The sequence below is a fragment of the Polypterus senegalus genome, chromosome 18 (genome assembly GCF_016835505.1).
Source record: "Polypterus senegalus isolate Bchr_013 chromosome 18, ASM1683550v1, whole genome shotgun sequence".
Lineage (NCBI taxonomy): Eukaryota > Metazoa > Chordata > Cladistia > Polypteriformes > Polypteridae > Polypterus > Polypterus senegalus.
Genome location: NC_053171.1, coordinates 2,387,410 through 2,405,059, shown reverse-complemented (window position 1 = coordinate 2,405,059; position 17,650 = coordinate 2,387,410). Strand labels below are relative to the sequence as shown.

Sequence of the window (17,650 nt, the reverse complement as noted above, 5' to 3'; positions counted from 1 at the left end):
TTATTAGGTTCAGGGGGCAATTACTTTTTCACACAGGGCCATGTAGGTTTTTTTTTTCTCCCTAAATAATAAAAACCATCATTTAAAAACTGCATTTTGTGTTTACTTGTGTTATATTTGACTAATGGTTAAATGTGTTTGATGATCAGAAACATTTTGTGTGACAAACATGCAAAAGAATAAGAAATCAGGAAGGGGGCAAATAGTTTTTCACACCACTGTAGGTAGGTAGGTAGGTGGGTGGGTAGACAGACAGACAGATAGATAGATACTTTATTAATCCCAAGGGGAAATTGTACTGTTGTAAATCTTTTTGTAAATGCTGGACATGGACACAGATAACCTATGACCTAATGCCTCAAAACAAGAGTACATGAAGTAATTATAGTAACATCCATACATAAATCAAGGGTTACATGTTACTTTGTCATTAATACACTGATTCAGGATGTCTCAACCAAGGAGGTTTCTTAGCCTGTGTCACTGCTATTGTTCTAAGCTCAGACAGCTCATGCCTGTCATTGGGAAAAAATATCATGGATAATGTATGAATGGCAGCACAAAGGGACTATCAATATTAATGAAAAATTGAATTGATATTAAAAAGTCGTTAATTAAAGAGAGAGAGAAATGACTCATCCGGGGTTCCCATTATTTAGTAGTTATTATGTTCAAGTGATACTTTTTGGCTGTGATTGAAGACTGCACTAAGCCCAAATCCCCCCTCCTCTTTACACGACATTCAACTATAGGCGATTCTCACTGCCATAAATTACAGGCAAAGGTGTGTTTTAACAAATAAATTGGCCTTGTACCATTAGTTCCATCAGATGCTTGTTCAAAAGCTTCCCAGCAAAGCTCAGATTAAGGACAGAAGCCTTATTGTAAATAGTTAATCATAAAATTTCCACCGGACTGTAACTGTGAAGCTTCAAATGGTTTTGTGTTTTCTGACTAAACTCGATCAGCTTTACATAAACAGTGCATTTGTTTCTTGAGTTAACAGCTTTATCTAGTCCTGATGGCATATTAGGCTGAAAATGTGCTAAATAAGTGAATACCATTTAAGGAAACAGAAACTTACACAAAGAGTTTTGGTTTACACAGATTAAAGCGAAAGGAAGAATAAGTGCTTTACAAAAGAGTAGAAGAGTATTAAACAACTTTCCACTGAAATTGCAAAGATATGTAGCTTATTTAGCTGGCTTTCCTCGGCCGATTGTTTCTAAATCCGACGCACACACCTACCAGTAATTCTAAAAGCATCTCCTTCTCATAAGTGGTGATGTCACCTTCAGGCAGAGCAGGCAGGAGACACAGATATGATGCCACCCGATGGAGAGTATCAGGACTGCAATGCAAACAGAAAAAAGCAACAGCAAATATACAGGGAGGTTTAGGTTTGTTTTTTAAGACTCTGAAATTGCAAAGAGATGGTCAAAAGGCAGTAAAGGTTTGTCATTTAAAATAAAGAAAATCTGTAGTGTCATTTACCTTAGAATTCCAAAATGTTTGATTAAAGAATCTCGTGTGTCCACTGCTGCTACATTTGACAAGGCAAAACCATGAAGCTCTGGAAAGTGAGCAAATGCTGCCCTCTGAAAAACATTACAAAATCATCAGACTTTGGTGATTCAAAATATTTTAAAATTTTTCCAAATCATTGATACATCCTCACAGTCAAAAATGAAATAACTGATGTTTATAATTACATATACTGGATAAAGGACAGGAATTTATCTTCTTGCATTCAATTGCAACATTTTATTATTGATCCAAAAAACTAACCCTGAAAAGAAACAAACGGCTATAGAGGCTATTACATTAACTCTATTACACACACAACTGCCATTGCCATCAAACCAACGCACTGCCAGCCATGCCTGCTTATGTGACTTTGTATGCACATCTGCATTTTCATTTTGATCAAAGATGAGCTTTCATGCAAGTCCTTCAGCAGACGGCACTGGGTTACTACAGGTATGGATTGAGCCGCCAGAACACTGAAAAGGCCAGTGATAGTCTTGGTCTAAGGTTCCCATTAATGCTCCAAATATATTTTAAACTTTACAATTCAGGGCAAAATAGTAATACATTTATAAATATTTCTAAGTATACAGGCAACTTATGTTAGACTTTGATCCTTACTAGAATTGTTTGTCACACGATCTTATGTGGTAAAACATTTACATCATTAGAACCCACAAATTACATTTAATTGAGGGCATTAAATACACAGGTCAGTCTATTTGCTTGTTTTCCCTATTTTTGAAGAACCTAAAGCTCATCTGATTTTGCTGCTCCCCGTGAAATCATTCACAGCATGAACCAGTTGGACTACGTGGTACCTGTTCATTCACAGATTTTCTGAAGAGCTCCTGATAAATCAAAAAGCCAGGATGAGGGTCTGTACCTCTGATGGGTTAGACATGTCTCTAAATGATGGCAAATAAATGTATGCTTCTATACAACGGCTTGAAAAAATGATCTCCAGCTTGTCTATGTGAGCTTCAAAGATTATTAGCAAAGAAAAACAGAGCAGTAAAATTACCAGTAAAGTGTCAGGCTGCCATGCTGTCCTGCTCTGAGCATCACACATTAGAACACTCTGGACGAGAGCAGGCCATTCAGCCCAACAAAGCTCGCCAGTCCTCTCCACTTGTTTCCTCCAAGAAAACATTAAGTCGAGTTTTGAAAGTCCCTAACGTCTACCACACTACTTGGTTGCTTATTCCAAGTGTCTATCGTTCTTTGTGGGGAAAAAAAACGTCCTAATGTTTTTTGCAAAATTTACCCTTAACAAGTTTCCAACCGTGTCCCCGTGTTCTTGATGAACTCATTTAAAATAACAGTCTCGATCCACTGGACTAATTCCCTTCATACTTTTAAACACTTCACTCAGGTCACCTTTTAATCTTGTTTTTCCTTAAACTGTAAAGGCTCAGCTCTTTTAATCTTTCCTCATAATTAAAATTCACACTACCCGAAACATACAGAGGTCTTGTGGCAGGAATGCAGGGACACAGAGGACCTCATGGGTTTCTTACGGAGATGTAAATGTGTTTGTTAGGGACAAGATATACATGTACAAGATGACCTACAGGAATGTCTCAATCTGTTCACCATCATGTTCAACACATGGACCATATGTGGCACATAAACTGTCAGCACAAATTATAAGTATATAAGTATAAACATAGCAGTACCATTAGTCTCAACATCATTTTGATCCACCCTGTATTTTAGCACAAAATGCACAAATATTGAACATTCTGACCATATTAATGGATATCAGGCATGTGGATTATGCCACAAGAATTGTATTTTTTTTTTGCCACATCAAATATCCAGTTAAATAAGAATCATGATGTCCTTTCTTCATAAAAAACGTATTCTCATGTTTTCATTGACCACCACTACAAACTAAATGGGACATGTAGCATTTAAAAAAATCATTTTTGAGTAAAGTATTCTTTTAAAGTGAACACATTCATAGCCTCATTTCTCCTCTATCCCAAAAAGTCTGCCTTACGAATACTTGTATCATTGGTGACCTATGGAAAGCTTCAAATTCCTTACTCAGTCCTTGAGTCAGATGTTACAAAAAGCAACTTCCATTTCATCCGTCCATTAACCTGCGTTCCAACCTCTCTTCTTACCATTTTCAGACTGTGGAGATCAATGAAAACTAAAGGATCAGTCCATTCCTGGGCTCACTCAAACCATGCCTTACACCCAGCTCATTCGCAGATCTTCATCAGCCAAACCAAATGGACACAAGCTGATATTTCAGAGATAAACATAAATATTAGCTTACACAAATGCTGAAGAAATAATGTTAAAACTCGGTACCTGCAAGGATGTGATGCGCTCATAGTGCATGGATGTCATTTCCTTCTCAGTTAGGGCATTCCCTGTCTGATCATTAATTTCAAAACCAGCATAAAATTTTAACATGTCCAGGAGCTGCAAGGATATCCAAAGGTCATTAAAATATACACTTAAACACAAATTCTAAGTAGTCACTGCATTAAAATACCAACAGACAAATAAAGTTCTATCTAACTAAAATGATAGCTCTGGTTTCAAGAATCCAGTCAAGGATCTACTAACCATAATTGGATTTAAGAAGAAAGCAAAACATTGTCTGTTAAACCTTCAGATCACCACTCTAAAGGTAAGCCAACATATTTAAAGCTGACAGCAATCCTAAAGTGAGTTTTCAAGATACCCCACAGTGAATGTGGAACAATTACTTGTAAATAAGCATGCAATATATGCAGCGTATGGGCCAACATTTCACTGATAAAACCCTAAGCCTAACCAGTATAGACATTTCCACAGATGAAGTTTTTGTAAAATGTATTCTTAATAAAAACACCTGGCAAATATTATATTAAGCCTTATAAATGCTTAATTAACACTATTGACGATGGATGAATGCATTTGATAGACTTTTTTTATAATTATTATTATTTGAAAGTTCTTGAGTTTAGCATAAGTAAATTGAACCAAACCTTCAGTCAACCAATGGGACCTTACCTGACAGAAAAGGTGTCCTTCCTTCTCTCTCTGGGCCAGGCCTGATAAGGAACAGTGCACCACCAGATGAGAATTATCCAGAATGGTGTTAAACCAGCGCCTTGTTGGCAGCAGAGCCTATAAAGGATTCATCAGTAAGGCATATGAGGAAGCCAGTTAACATATTATTGAGGAACACACTACAAGAAGAAATAAGCTGTACCTCAAGATCGATCATGAGCTCTATAAATCTTTCACAGTAGTGGACTTTTTCCATTGAAACCGGCCCTAAAGATCAAGATAATAATTAATTAATTCTTTGCATTTATATAGCGTTTTTCTCACTCAAAGCGCTCAGCAATTGCAGGTTAAGGGCATTACTCAAGGGCCCAACAGAGCAGAGTCCCTTTTGGCATTTACAGGATTCGAACCGGCAACCTTCCAATTGCCAGTGCAGATCCCTAGCCTCAGAGCCACCACTCTGCCTGATAATCATATTAACATACTTTGAACAAACAGGGAAAAATGTGCACAAAGCTATGAGCAGTAATCCTGTGCAGACTGATTCAGTTTAAATTATTTTCACATAAAATTACCACATCAAATGGTGGAAGAGGACAGAATAACTTGCATGTGTAAAGTGTGTATATATATATATATATATATATATATATATATATATATATATATATATATATATATATATATATATATATATATATATACTCTCAAAAGAATTAAAGGAACACTTTTTAATGAGAGTATAGCATAAAGTCAATGAAACTTATGGGCTATTAATCTGGTCAGTTAAGTAGCAGAGGGGGTTGTTAATCAGTTTCAGCTGCTGTGGTGTTAATGAAATCAACAACAGATGCACTAGAGGGGCAACAATGAGATGACCCCAAAACAGGAATGGTTTAACAGGTGGAGGCCACTGACATTTTTCCCTCCTCATCTTTTCTGACTGTTTCTTCACTAGTTTTGCATTTGGCTACAGTCAGTGTCACTACTGGTAGCATGAGGCGATACCTGGACCCTACAGAGGTTGCACAGGTAGTCCAACTTCTCCAGGATGGCACATCAATACGTGTCATTGCCAGAAGGTTTGCTGTGTCTCCCTGCACAGTCTCAAGGGCATGGAGGAGATTCTAGGAGACAAGCAGTTACTCTAGGAGAGCTGGAGAGGGCCATAGAAGGTCCATAACCCATCAGCAGGACCAGTATCTGCTCCTTTGGGCAAGGAGGAACAGGATGAGCACTGCCAGAGCCCTACAAAATGACCTCCAGCAGGCCACTGGTGTGAATGTCTCTGACCAAACAACCAGAAAGACTTCATGAGGGTGACCCAAGGGCCCCATGTCCTCTAATGGGCCCTGAGCTCACTGCCCAGCAGCATGCAGCTCGATTGGCATTAGCCATAGAATACCAGAATTGGCAGATGCACCACTGGTGCCCTGTGCTTTTTACAGATGAGAGCAGGTTCACCCTGAGCACGTGACAGAAGTGAAAGGGTCTGGAGAAGCCATGGAGAACATTATGCTGCCTGTAACATCATTCAGCATGAGCAGTTTGGTGGTGGGTTAATGATTGTCTGGGGAGGCATATCCATGGAGGGTCACACAGACCGCTACAGGCTTGACAAAGGCACCTTGGCTGCCATTAGGTATCAGGATGAAATCCTTGGACCCATTGTCAGACCCTATGCTGGTACAGTGGCTCCTGGTGCACGACAATTCCTGGCCTCATGTGGTGAGAGTATGCAGGAATTTCCTGTAGGATGAAGGAATTGATACCATTGACTGGCCACCACACTTTCCTGACCTAAATCCAATGAACACCTCTGGGACATTATGTTTTGGTCCATCCAATGCCACCGGGTTGCACCTCAGACTGTCCAGGAGCTCAGTGATGCCCTGGTCCAGATCTGGGAGGAGATCCCCCACAACACCATCTGTCATCTCATTAGAAGCATGCACCGATGTTGTCAGGCATGTATACAAGAACACAGGGGCCATACAAAGTGCTGCGTACAATTTTGGCAAAATGGACTAGCCTGCCACATCATTTTTTCACTCTGATTTTTGGGGCGTCTTTGAATTCAGGGCTCTGTAGGTTGATCATTTTCATTTCCATCAAACGATGTGGCATCCTTTCGTTCCTAACACATTACCCAGTCTATATCAGTATAGATATCCAGGAGGATTTCTTTTTCCCATTGAGATCTGATGTGTTTTCAAAGTGTTCCTTTAATTTTTTGAGCAGTTTATATATATGCTTTGGCAATGCAATCACCAATAATTTCAGCTCTGTCCTCTTGTGGGCACTCTCGTCACACACTCCCATTAGATCATTTTCTTAACGATTGATGTTCAGTGTATATTGCATGTTAAACAGAGACTTAATCAGCAAGAAAAGCCACGATGCCTACAAAACTTTAGTGGCTCTGCTTGTAAGCACATGACTCACAAGCACACCACATCTAGACACAGACTTTTTTGAGGTAAAGCTCAGAAGAGCAGTGAGGCTGAAGATACATTCATGTTCTGCATAAAAATGAACAGCCATACTGGTACCCGTTTGTGTTCAGATTGGAGCATTCTGAACACATGACTTGTTAATTCCTTAAGATTAGCAGATGGTCTAAATAATTGCACATAAATTTGTTTCTAACCCTACTACGTACAAGTTACATTTTCAGCTGCATAAAAGACACCCGTCTCTCGTTTTTGTTTTTTTTTCTCTTCTTGTCTACAGTTCGAATCAATATGGAAAAAGTTCAGTTTGCCGCAACGCCATTTAGAAATACAATTCTTTATCGCCCTAAAAAGCAATATACGTTTACAAAAGCAATCACCTGACAGTCCTAAAGAGCATAGTTTGAAAGATAAAACTGTTACGAGTAAAAAACCTAATTGACATATCAAAGCAGTCTAAAAGGTCTGGTCACAGAGAAACTGAACTTGGTGATTGAACACCTTCAACTTAGAAAGACATTCATTGACAAATATGATCCAACAAGTGAAAGACCTGATGATGGGATGGATTTCAGCACTCTGAGAAATTTTTTGATGAGTGAAGAAAGAAAAGTTCGCTCTTTGGAAGCCCTAAGAAGAGAGAAAAAAAAAAAGAATCAAATCTGGTTTAGTTATTAATATATATCTTTAAAAGAAAAAAAAAAAACAGAAAAATGTAGTATGTTTTACTTGAATACACACAAGTAAGCATTTAGCCTCAAGAGCTAATAACTCGTTGGATGAAGCAGAGAAATCCTCATATCTATTCAGAATAATGACTCTAGACTCTTAGCATGCTAAATCCTGAATCATAAGATTACCAAATATCAAAGCAGACCTGCTTTACTCAATTTTACTTTTCCCAGCGGGTAACGCAGTTATGAAGAGGACATTCATCAAAGGAAATATGACAAATTATGTAAATAAGATTAAAACGACCACTGAATACAGAACAAGTGTGTTTGATATTCAAATATTAAGAAACATTCTGTCCTGTTGTAATCTAAAGATATTTAAAGATATGTAAAGATACTTTGACTGCAGAATCTGGAATACTGGCTTGGCCATTTCACAAAATGACTAATGATATTAAATAATCATTAGAAATCTCAGTTGTCAGATCAATGAAAATTATGGCACATTGCACAAGGGTCATAGTTTCTGGTCAGCTCTTTTCTGTACTTCATTTGCTATGCAAATCTGGAAAAACAGGTCTCATGTGGCTAATAGGACAATAAGAGAGGGAAACCTCCTTGCAGGATGACACAACTGACATTGGTTGAGAAGTTATTTGTTCACATTAATTGACTGTCGAGTTTTGTTAAATTTGGATTAGGTACAAGGTACTGTCCACTAAGAGATGACAACCAACATAGCAACCGAGAGCTTCATCAAAAGACGTACTGATATGCCGACATCATCTTTGTAACTGAGACAGAAGCAGCTGGGAGTTGCTGAGAGTTTGTGCTTTCTGTTGTGTGAAAGTTAATTAAAAGATACATTTTGCTCCTATAAAGTTGGGTTTTGGTTACCACTAAGGAACTGTGTGGGAATTTGTAAAGCTACCTTGAAGGGTTTTTTGCTTCTTCTTTTTTTACCCGCACAGCAGCAAAAGCAGCTGGGTGTTTGGGGGTGTGCTTGGAGAAGTTATTTGTTAGATGTACTCATTCTTCTTATTTGTATTTGAACTAGCATTGCCGAGGCAGGGCAGAAAGCAGTGGTAGCTGTTACTGGCATCTGTAAGTAAATAAGTAAGTAAATAATCTGAGTAGTAGCTATAGTTAATAAGTCACAGAAACAGTGATTCTTTAGTCTCTGAGGAGATTAGAAGGTTTAACGCTTGACTGAAAACTTGGTGCGTGATAGAAGGGTATAGGCTTATGCGTCATTCAGATTTCTTTTGGAACAGATGGGACCTGTCCCGCCATAACAGGTTACATCTGAACCGGTGGGGCACCAATGTGTTGGGTAGGCGTATAAGTAATTGAGTCAAGGACTGTTTAAACTTTGGAATATATATGGGGGGCCTTACTTTAGGACAGGACAGGCCAGGTTTAGATCTATCTATACATGGAGGAGCAAACAATGGTGTAGAAATAAAAATGTGTAATAATTTAAATTCTAACCCAATGTTTAAATGTAAAAATTAAAAGGCATAACACATTAAAAATAGCTTGCTTTAATGCTAGAAGTATTAAAAATAAAACAAACCATCAAAGGTGAGCTGAAGATGCATGTAGAGGAACATAATTGTGATATTATAGCAGTAAAGGATGAATATAATACAGAGGGATACACATTTTTTGTAAGGATAGACAGAACATAAAAGGAGGTGGGGTTTCTGTTTAAGTCAAACAGAATTTAAATGTAAGTCCTCTTCAGTTGAACGATGAGCCCATCTTAGTGAGGACGGGTGGCTTCGCCTAGAAAGCATTAGGGAAAGAGGTCTTATTTTAGGAGTGTGTTATAGACCACCCAATTCAGACAGGAATTTCAACAGACATCTTTCTACTAATATTAAAAAGGCGGCAAGTTTACAGGGGGATATTATAGTGATAGGAGACTTTAAGTACAGATATCTGAATACGAACTGGGATAACCTTACAAATAGCAGAGCACAAGAGTTTTTAGAAGTAATCAGTGACTGTTTTTAACACTGAATGTTAAAGCACCAACGAGGGGTGAAGCCTGTCTGGATTTAGTATTTTGTAACAATCACGACAGAATTAAGGGTGTAGAGGTGATTGAATCACTACGGTCAAGTGACCTTAATATAATACTCTTACAAAGCACTGAGAATTGTGAGGAAGCGAAGACTAAAACTGTTAAACTTAACTTTGGTAGGGCAATTTTTGATCAAATGCACCAATGTCTAAGGAGGATAGACTGGGATAAACTTTAAGTGTGGAGACAGTTGAGGGGCAGTGGAACAGGCTTAAAAATGTTTTACGTGTAATGCAGGACAGATACAGACCTACATTTGGAATTTATATGAAATAAAAAAAAAAAAACTCTGCAGTGGGTTAATAAAGAATTTAAAAAAAGAAGCTGCAAAGGGAAAAACAGCTGTATAAGGGAAATAAGACTAATTACTCCAATGTAGGGCATATGAGGATATGAGGGCAACCATTAAGGAGGATATCAGGGAAGCTAAAAGACATTTGGGACGGGAATATAGCAGATAAGGCAAAAGACGACCCTAAGAGATTCTTTCAGTAACATGAAATGCATCAGCAATAGTAAAGGAGAATTAAAAATGCAGACCGTGAAATAGCAGATGCTCTAAATAAACATTTTTCTGAGTTCTTCACAAGTGAGGAAGTGGAAAACCTCACTTTAAATGGGACTGCTGAGGAGGTACTGATTGATTTGGAAATTGTACACAGACAAGTGCTGCTCCGATTAAATAGGCTGAAATCAACAAATCTCCAGAACCAGATAATATTTATCCTTGAGTTCTTAAGAAGGGTAGTGAGAACACATATAAACCATTGATGCATATTTTTTGGAAGTCACTGCACAATGGTGGAAATTCCAAAGAACTGGAAAACTGCAAATACTACCCCCATTATATAAAAAGAGTGACCGGGCAGATCCAAGCAACTATAAGCATGTAAGCTTAATGTGCATCCCAGGAAAATAAATGGAAGGAATTGTTAAGAATAAGATTGCGGAGAAATTGTTAAGTACAGGAGTTTTTCTAAACAGTCATCGTGGGTTCAGAAGAGGGAGGTGATGTTTTACCAACATGCTGGAATTTTATGAGGCAGCAACAAAAGTTTATCAAAATCAGGCTATGATGATATTATTATCAGGACTTTCAGAAAGCATTTGATAAGGTGCCACATGTGAGGTTGGGCATCAAACTAAAAGAACTGGGGGTTTGTTGATTCTTTGGATGGGTGCAGAATTGGCTCAGACACAGGAAGCAGAACTTGATGGTGTGAGGAACCTTATCAAAAACGGCCGATGTTCATAGTGGTATTTCACAGGGGTTAGTGGTAGGGCAACCTCCATTTTTAATATATGTAAATATTTGGGCAGAAATATAAGTAACAAGCTGGTTACGTTTGGAGATGATACCAAGCTATATGGATTGGCAGATAATAGAGAATCTGTTAAATCGTTACAGAGGGACATGGATAGTATACAGGCTTGAGAAGATTTGTGGCAGATGAAGTTTTATGTCAATAAATCGTAAAGATTTACACATAGGAAGTAAAAATGTTAGGTTTGAATACACAGTGAGACAGGTCTGAAAATCGAGAGCACGCCTTATGAGAAGCATTTAGGAGTCATAGTGGACACTATGCTATCCACTCCCACACGATGTTCAGAAGCCATTAAGAAGGCTAACAGAACGGTTGGTTATATAGTACAGTGTGTAGAGTTCAAGTCCAAGGAGGTTGTGCTCAAGCTTTATAACACAATGGTGAGACTTCTGGAGTCCTGTGTGCAGTTTTGTTTTCCACGCTACAAAAAGGACATATCCGTGCTAGAAAAGATCCAGAGAAGAGCAACGAGGCCGAGTGCAGGGCTATAAGGGATGAATAATGAAGAAAGATTGAAATAGCTGAGCCCTTTTGGTTTACACAAAAGAACATTAAGTGGCGACATGACTGAAGTGTTTGAAATTATGAAAGGAATTTGTACAGTGGATCGAGACTGTTATTTTAAAATGAGTTCATCAAGAGCAAGAGGACACAGCTGGAAAGGGTAAGTGTAAATTTCACATAAACATTAGGAAGTTCTTTTTTACACAGAGAATTATAGACACTTGGGATATGTGGTGGACAGTAAGACTTTAGAGACTTTCAAAACTAGACTTGATGTTTTTTTAGAAGAATTAAGTGCACAGGACTGTCAAGCTTTGTTGGGCCGACTGGCCTTTCCTTGTCTACATTATTCTAATGTTCAGGTGACATAGGTATACTTTATTGTATGGTCTGACAGGCAACTAAAATGAGAATGTAAGATCTATCATAATAAACCAATCATTTTCCCTCTAGTCAGTGTACCAGGGATTACAGAAAATTACAGAAACCATATAATATGAACATTAATAACCAAACATTCCCTTGTGCTTTCAGTATGGAAGGGCAGATTATATGTAGCCATATGTCTAATGTTGACAAGTTTGCTAGCAACTAACAAGAGGCAGAAATTCCAGATGTTGAGCCATGGTAATTAGTCTTGTGAGCAAACATTTCAGTCCATGGTATACTGAAGAATGAAACCACCATGAGTGAGCACCTTACTGTGGCTTCAGGCTATCAACAGTGTGACAGATGCCCGGGGCTTTTTCCCAGCCAGGGGGACGTCATAAAAGAAGGACCAGGGGAGCAGATGTGCATAGGACATTGCCTACCCCAGAACATTACATGCCAGCCCCGCTGGGTTACAGCCGTGCCACGGATTCCCGCAGGGCTCCGTAGGAATTGGGGTTTGGCACAGCCCTGCTGGGTTCCATGGGGGCTGCAGAGCCGTACTTTGGACTTCCACCACACCTGGGAGTACTTCCAGATAATGCTGATGGGCCAAGTAAAGTGCTCCTAGGTGCAGCATGAAAGGGACCACCTCAATTTACTTGAGGAGTCAGAGTTGGAAGGAAAAGGACAAAGCTTGCCGGAGGAGGAATGGAGGCAGAAGAGAAGAAGACGACAAGACATTTCTGTGTGCTTAATACTGTGCATTAGTGAGGAACGAAAGAAAAAAGTCTTTCCCATGCCTCACTAAAAGCCACTTGTGTGTGCTAGATTTACACCTTGTGCCTGTTTGTGTCAGGTCTCCCTGGTGGCAAAATGCTCCACTGAATTTATGTATAGCATGTCTTTCAGCTGCAGTCCTGAAGGGCCAACATAATGCAATGTGGAAGTGCTGCGGGCAGGAGTAGATATAACTGAACTATAACGGTCCAGTACGTGTGCTTCTTGCCTTGTACTTGTCAAGAAGTATTGCCTTAGGTTACTCATTACTTTAATCGGACTCTGACACTGCCATTACTTTTAATGTTAACCTACTCAAGAGTGTGTTGCAGAGTTCAGCTCTGCACATCCAGCTCATCAACATAAATTCAGCGATTTCTGAAATAGTGAGGCAGATTGTTTCAGTGATTCTTTGTGCTTCTTGCCTTACTCCTAGTGCTGCTAGAATGATAATAATACAAGTATATTTCCTTTAATAAAATAAGTATTACATTAAGTTACTGGTAATGTTAAAACGTAATCAGACCACTTAACACATTACTGATCCTGAGAATGGGTTCCTGAGTTTGCCACTGTTCAGCTTGTCAAGAAAAACGTACCGATTTCTGAAATACCGAGACAGATTGTTTCAGCCAGAAGAAAGAATAATGCAATCACCCAAACATTTGTCTCTGGAAATGTACTTTGTGGATGCGCAGTCTACACAATCCTTAACAGTAACCCGGTTAAGCGTTTACATGGCCACATAATCAGGTCGTTTGCAGAGAAAGTTGACCAGGTCGCTCAGAGGCTCACACCCTAATAACAATTTCCCTAACCAGAATAAGGGTTTACATGGCATTTTAGAAATCAGGTTTCTGTGAATAACCAGGTTATTGAAGAGCATGTAAATACACTGAGGGACGTTGGTGTTGTGAAGGTAGAAGAAAACAAAGTATTCCTTACTGTTCAGCTGCCTTTTCATCCAGTTTGGCATAATTCTTCATGATCAGGTTCCAGAATTTTCTTAGTTTTGGTACTTTTTTTAACTCATGCTCAAGCCTTGCCTATTAAAAAGAAAAAGAAAAAACATTCTTGTTAAAGGTGCACTGATAATGCTTTTTGAAGTATAATACAGATGGTAAGCACTTTAATAACTAGTACCAATAACCAGTGCAGATAAAATGATTTTTCTTTATAATGAAGGATGGTAGAATTCTAACAACAGAAAAATGAAAAGGAAACAAGAACTACTTCCTCCTTACTGATCATCGGCTCAGGCACACTGCAGGATAGTGCCCAGAGGCCATGTTAGTGCCTCTTCTTTACCTTCTCTATGACTGTGTAGCCAAACAGCTCCATCTCCATCACTAACTGTACTGATCAAACCATCATCAGAAGGTTAATCATCAACAAAGATATGGCTTAAACGGAACAGATTTGCTTTCTGACAAAGTGATGCAAGTGCATAAATCTCTCCTAATATCAGCAAAACCAAACAGGCAAGCAAAGAGTTCAGAAAGTAAGAGGCTAACGATGCTAAAAAGTAGATCTGCAGCTTTAAATTTAATAAAGCCACCATTACTAATGACCTGAAGTGGGCACATTACATTGAAACTATTGTCAAAATGGGTCACCAACAGACGTTCTTTGGAGTCCATCCTCAGAGGATGCAGGACATCCTGCTTTGCCAACAGGTGGGCAAAGTATTCTTGAGGGTGGATCTGAAACAAATCTTGAAAGCTTCATTTACAAACTACCCTGTGTCCAGAAATAATTATCTTTATGATTCAGTAATGTACACCTTTCTTCTCCATTGCACATACCAGTTTCTAAACTGCTACAAAAATCACCCATTTACCAGATCTGCCTTCAAGTGACACAATGGCGGACCCTCCTGGTGACCTAAACAAAATATAAATTGAGGAGTTTTAATAAGAAATGCCACTTACAGGTAACAGACACACCCACATAGGAAGGGAGATCAGCTGCTGAACTTGCGATCTGATCAAATCTACCTCCTATAAAAGCAGAGAAAATATTTGAGAGATACATTTTGAAATATATAAGGCATAAATGCATTAAAATCAAATTAACATTACATAAGACAGTGAACTCATTTTAGAACTACAGAGCATCCATTTTATCACAAACATTAAAATCAACGTGTAAATTTTCTCTAAAGCAGCCATATCCTGATACTCTTTAATTCAGTCTGCCTTCCTTAAGATATGCAATATTTGAACCAATTCATATCCATTATCAATCATTTTAACTTGCCACGTAATAAATGTCTTTTTAAAAAGCCTTGAACAAAACAGAACCATCAAAATGCATTTCAAAAATAATTATGTTCTAAATCCAAACTTTTATTTGTCCATTATCATGGGCAAACATCTATAGCTAGGATGTATTGGTTGTACACAGAATGGCACTTCAGATTCACAAGTCGCTACCTCAAAAGAAGCAGCAATTTTGAGTAAAGCACCCTTAAACCTTTCAACTGCGGAATTCTGAAGTGCCTAAAACAGGTGCTTGAGACAAAAATACAAGAGCAGTTACCATAAGATCAAATCTGACTACATTCTAAAATACACTTTGGAAAGTTCAATGCAACCAAAACCTGCATGTATGGTTAGATGGCAAGTCTAAAGTGATGTGGTGCTAGAGGGTGAGGGAATGCGGCCAAGTGTGGCCTGTGATGGCCTGGAACACTGTGTAGGTCTGCCTTGTGTTGGATGATGGCAGGACTCTCTCTAGTGCCCCAAGAGCCACAACTGGAAGAAACTGCTTCAGAGAATGGAAATATTGAATGGTGAAGCTTCAACACATTCCAACTGAAGGGATAATCTAAATAAGTAAAACAAAATAGAGGAGCTAAATTGATCATTTCAAAAGTGTATATCGAAGTACATGTTGATCTGTATCATTAAAAAAAATTTAATTCTACCTGTTTACCAGTAATCTTAAATCGATGAGATTAGAAATACACAAACCTAAAAGGAAAGGGCAATCAACTCAATTTTAGGTTTAGAAATAGAGCTGAATATTTTAAAAAAAGCCTTCCATAAAAGCTGGAAGCTCAACAAAATGAATTTGTATTCTTTTTTACCACTGCTATGAAGATTAACCCTCACTTTAGGTTTCCCACAATTGCTGTCTATACTGTTATTTTTTAGTTTTTGTATTGCCTTTTTGACAGTGCAACTCAGAATTTCACTGTACTGAGTACACATGAAAAAACTTCACTTACACAACCATGGAAGGCTATTATTCTTCCTGCTCCTCCATTTGCACTTTGTCAGGGACTTGGCGCCAACTCATCAGTAACGTTAAAAACCCAAATGCTGCTTCCGTTCAAACTGTGTCTGTGTCTTCTACACACGATTACAGTTGCTTTTCAGGCTCAATGCTTTCAGACTTCACTTGTGTAAATACTGCTGATCTAAGTGGAGTAGTGAACTCTCTTAAAGCTGCCTATTGCTCCCTTGATGCAATTCATGTCTCCTTTATAAAGTATGACATGTCCCTTTTTGCTCCTGTGCTTTATAAATTATACACAAGACATTTTGATCCAGTGCATTTCTTGTAGTAGCTGACATTTCCTGTTAAGTGAAATAAATTTAGATGTTACCTTATACTCATATGACCAAACTTTTATTCTCCTCCCCAACAGTGCTAAAACAATCCTAAAAACAGCTTTTGGTCCATTTTGTTTCTGTGAGACCTTTCATCTGCAACCTGGCACTGATTAAAATGATCTTCCTTTTATTTGTCAAGCTGATGAAAGTTTGTCAAAGTAAATCATTTTAGACCTACAATGTTGTGCTTGATCCTGAACCACTGCTTCAAACTCACATAAAAGCTGCCTGCAAATGTGCTAATTTGCACCACAAGAATTTCTCTTGCATCTAACTGTTCAGACTATCCCAGTGCCAAGAGTCATTACTTTCCTGTCCTTCAACATGATCACAATCATTTTACCTTTATTACAAGCATCTACTTACAGCCCCACTGCAGCATTACATGACTTAAGTGCTGTATGCAGATTCACTAGCCGTGTCAACATTTGATGACCAATTCACACTGCCATCACTATCACTAGACTCAACTGATTATTTTGTTTCAGTTTATTCTAAAATACACTTTGCAGCTTCTCATTTAAACATTGTGTTTTAGTTAAAAGCTTTACCCACTCATTAAGACTGAGGAGTTGGAGTAGGAATATGCATAGAAATAGATTATATATACGAGCCAACCCTGACAGTGGTGCAAGAGGCACAAGGTCAAACTACACAAGTTTATTTTCTTCTCCCTTGTGGGAAATGCCTTCCCCATTAATTCCCCCAGGCACAACAAAGTCCAAGTAGCTCAAGCACACAATACACAAATCCTTTTTCCTTCTCTTTCCCTTTTCTCCTCCACTTCTCCCAGCAAGCTTAGTCTCCCTCATCCCGACTCTGGCTCCCGAAGTAGTGGCTGTAGGCTCCTTTTATAACGCACCCACAAGTGCTCTATGACATATTTTCAGCAGCACTTCCGGGTGTGATAGAAGGGATGCTCTGTAGGGCTCAGCAGCAGCTACAGCATCCCCTGGCAGCACCCACAGATCCCAACAGAGCTGCACCAAACTAACTCTCATGAAGCCCTGCGGGAGTCCTTGGTGTTGCTGCAACCCTTTGGGGGTGGGGGTAGGGGCGGGGTTGGGTCTGCCATCTAGCTCTGGGGAGGCATGCCGCTGTGGATAGGCTGGCTCCCCGGTCCTCCCAGCATGGAGGAACCCCGCCAGCCACCACTATATATATATATATATATATATATATATATATATATATATATACAGAGACCGAACAGCTTTTTTTATCATGTTATTTCATCCACTAGATGGCAGCAGAATACTGCCCAAAAGTACTTCAAAGTTAACACTATAAG

General features: G+C 38.8%; 1 protein-coding gene across 2 annotated transcripts in view; it reads right to left on the bottom strand.

The window, feature by feature from the left end:
- The window catches only part of aqr (aquarius intron-binding spliceosomal factor), a 110,669-nt gene that overhangs the window by 82,221 nt on the left and 10,798 nt on the right, over nt 1-17,650 (bottom strand). For both annotated transcript variants that reach the window (XM_039742126.1, XM_039742124.1), the window contains exons 8-15: nt 14,671-14,739; nt 13,685-13,785; nt 7,549-7,625; nt 4,745-4,809; nt 4,543-4,659; nt 3,853-3,966; nt 1,495-1,598; nt 1,249-1,351 (exon numbers count right to left, since the gene is read on the bottom strand). In XM_039742126.1, the coding sequence (XP_039598060.1) occupies nt 1,249-1,351; nt 1,495-1,598; nt 3,853-3,966; nt 4,543-4,659; nt 4,745-4,809; nt 7,549-7,625; nt 13,685-13,785; nt 14,671-14,739 (750 nt within the window). The remainder of the gene's footprint in view (nt 1-1,248; nt 1,352-1,494; nt 1,599-3,852; nt 3,967-4,542; nt 4,660-4,744; nt 4,810-7,548; nt 7,626-13,684; nt 13,786-14,670; nt 14,740-17,650) is intronic.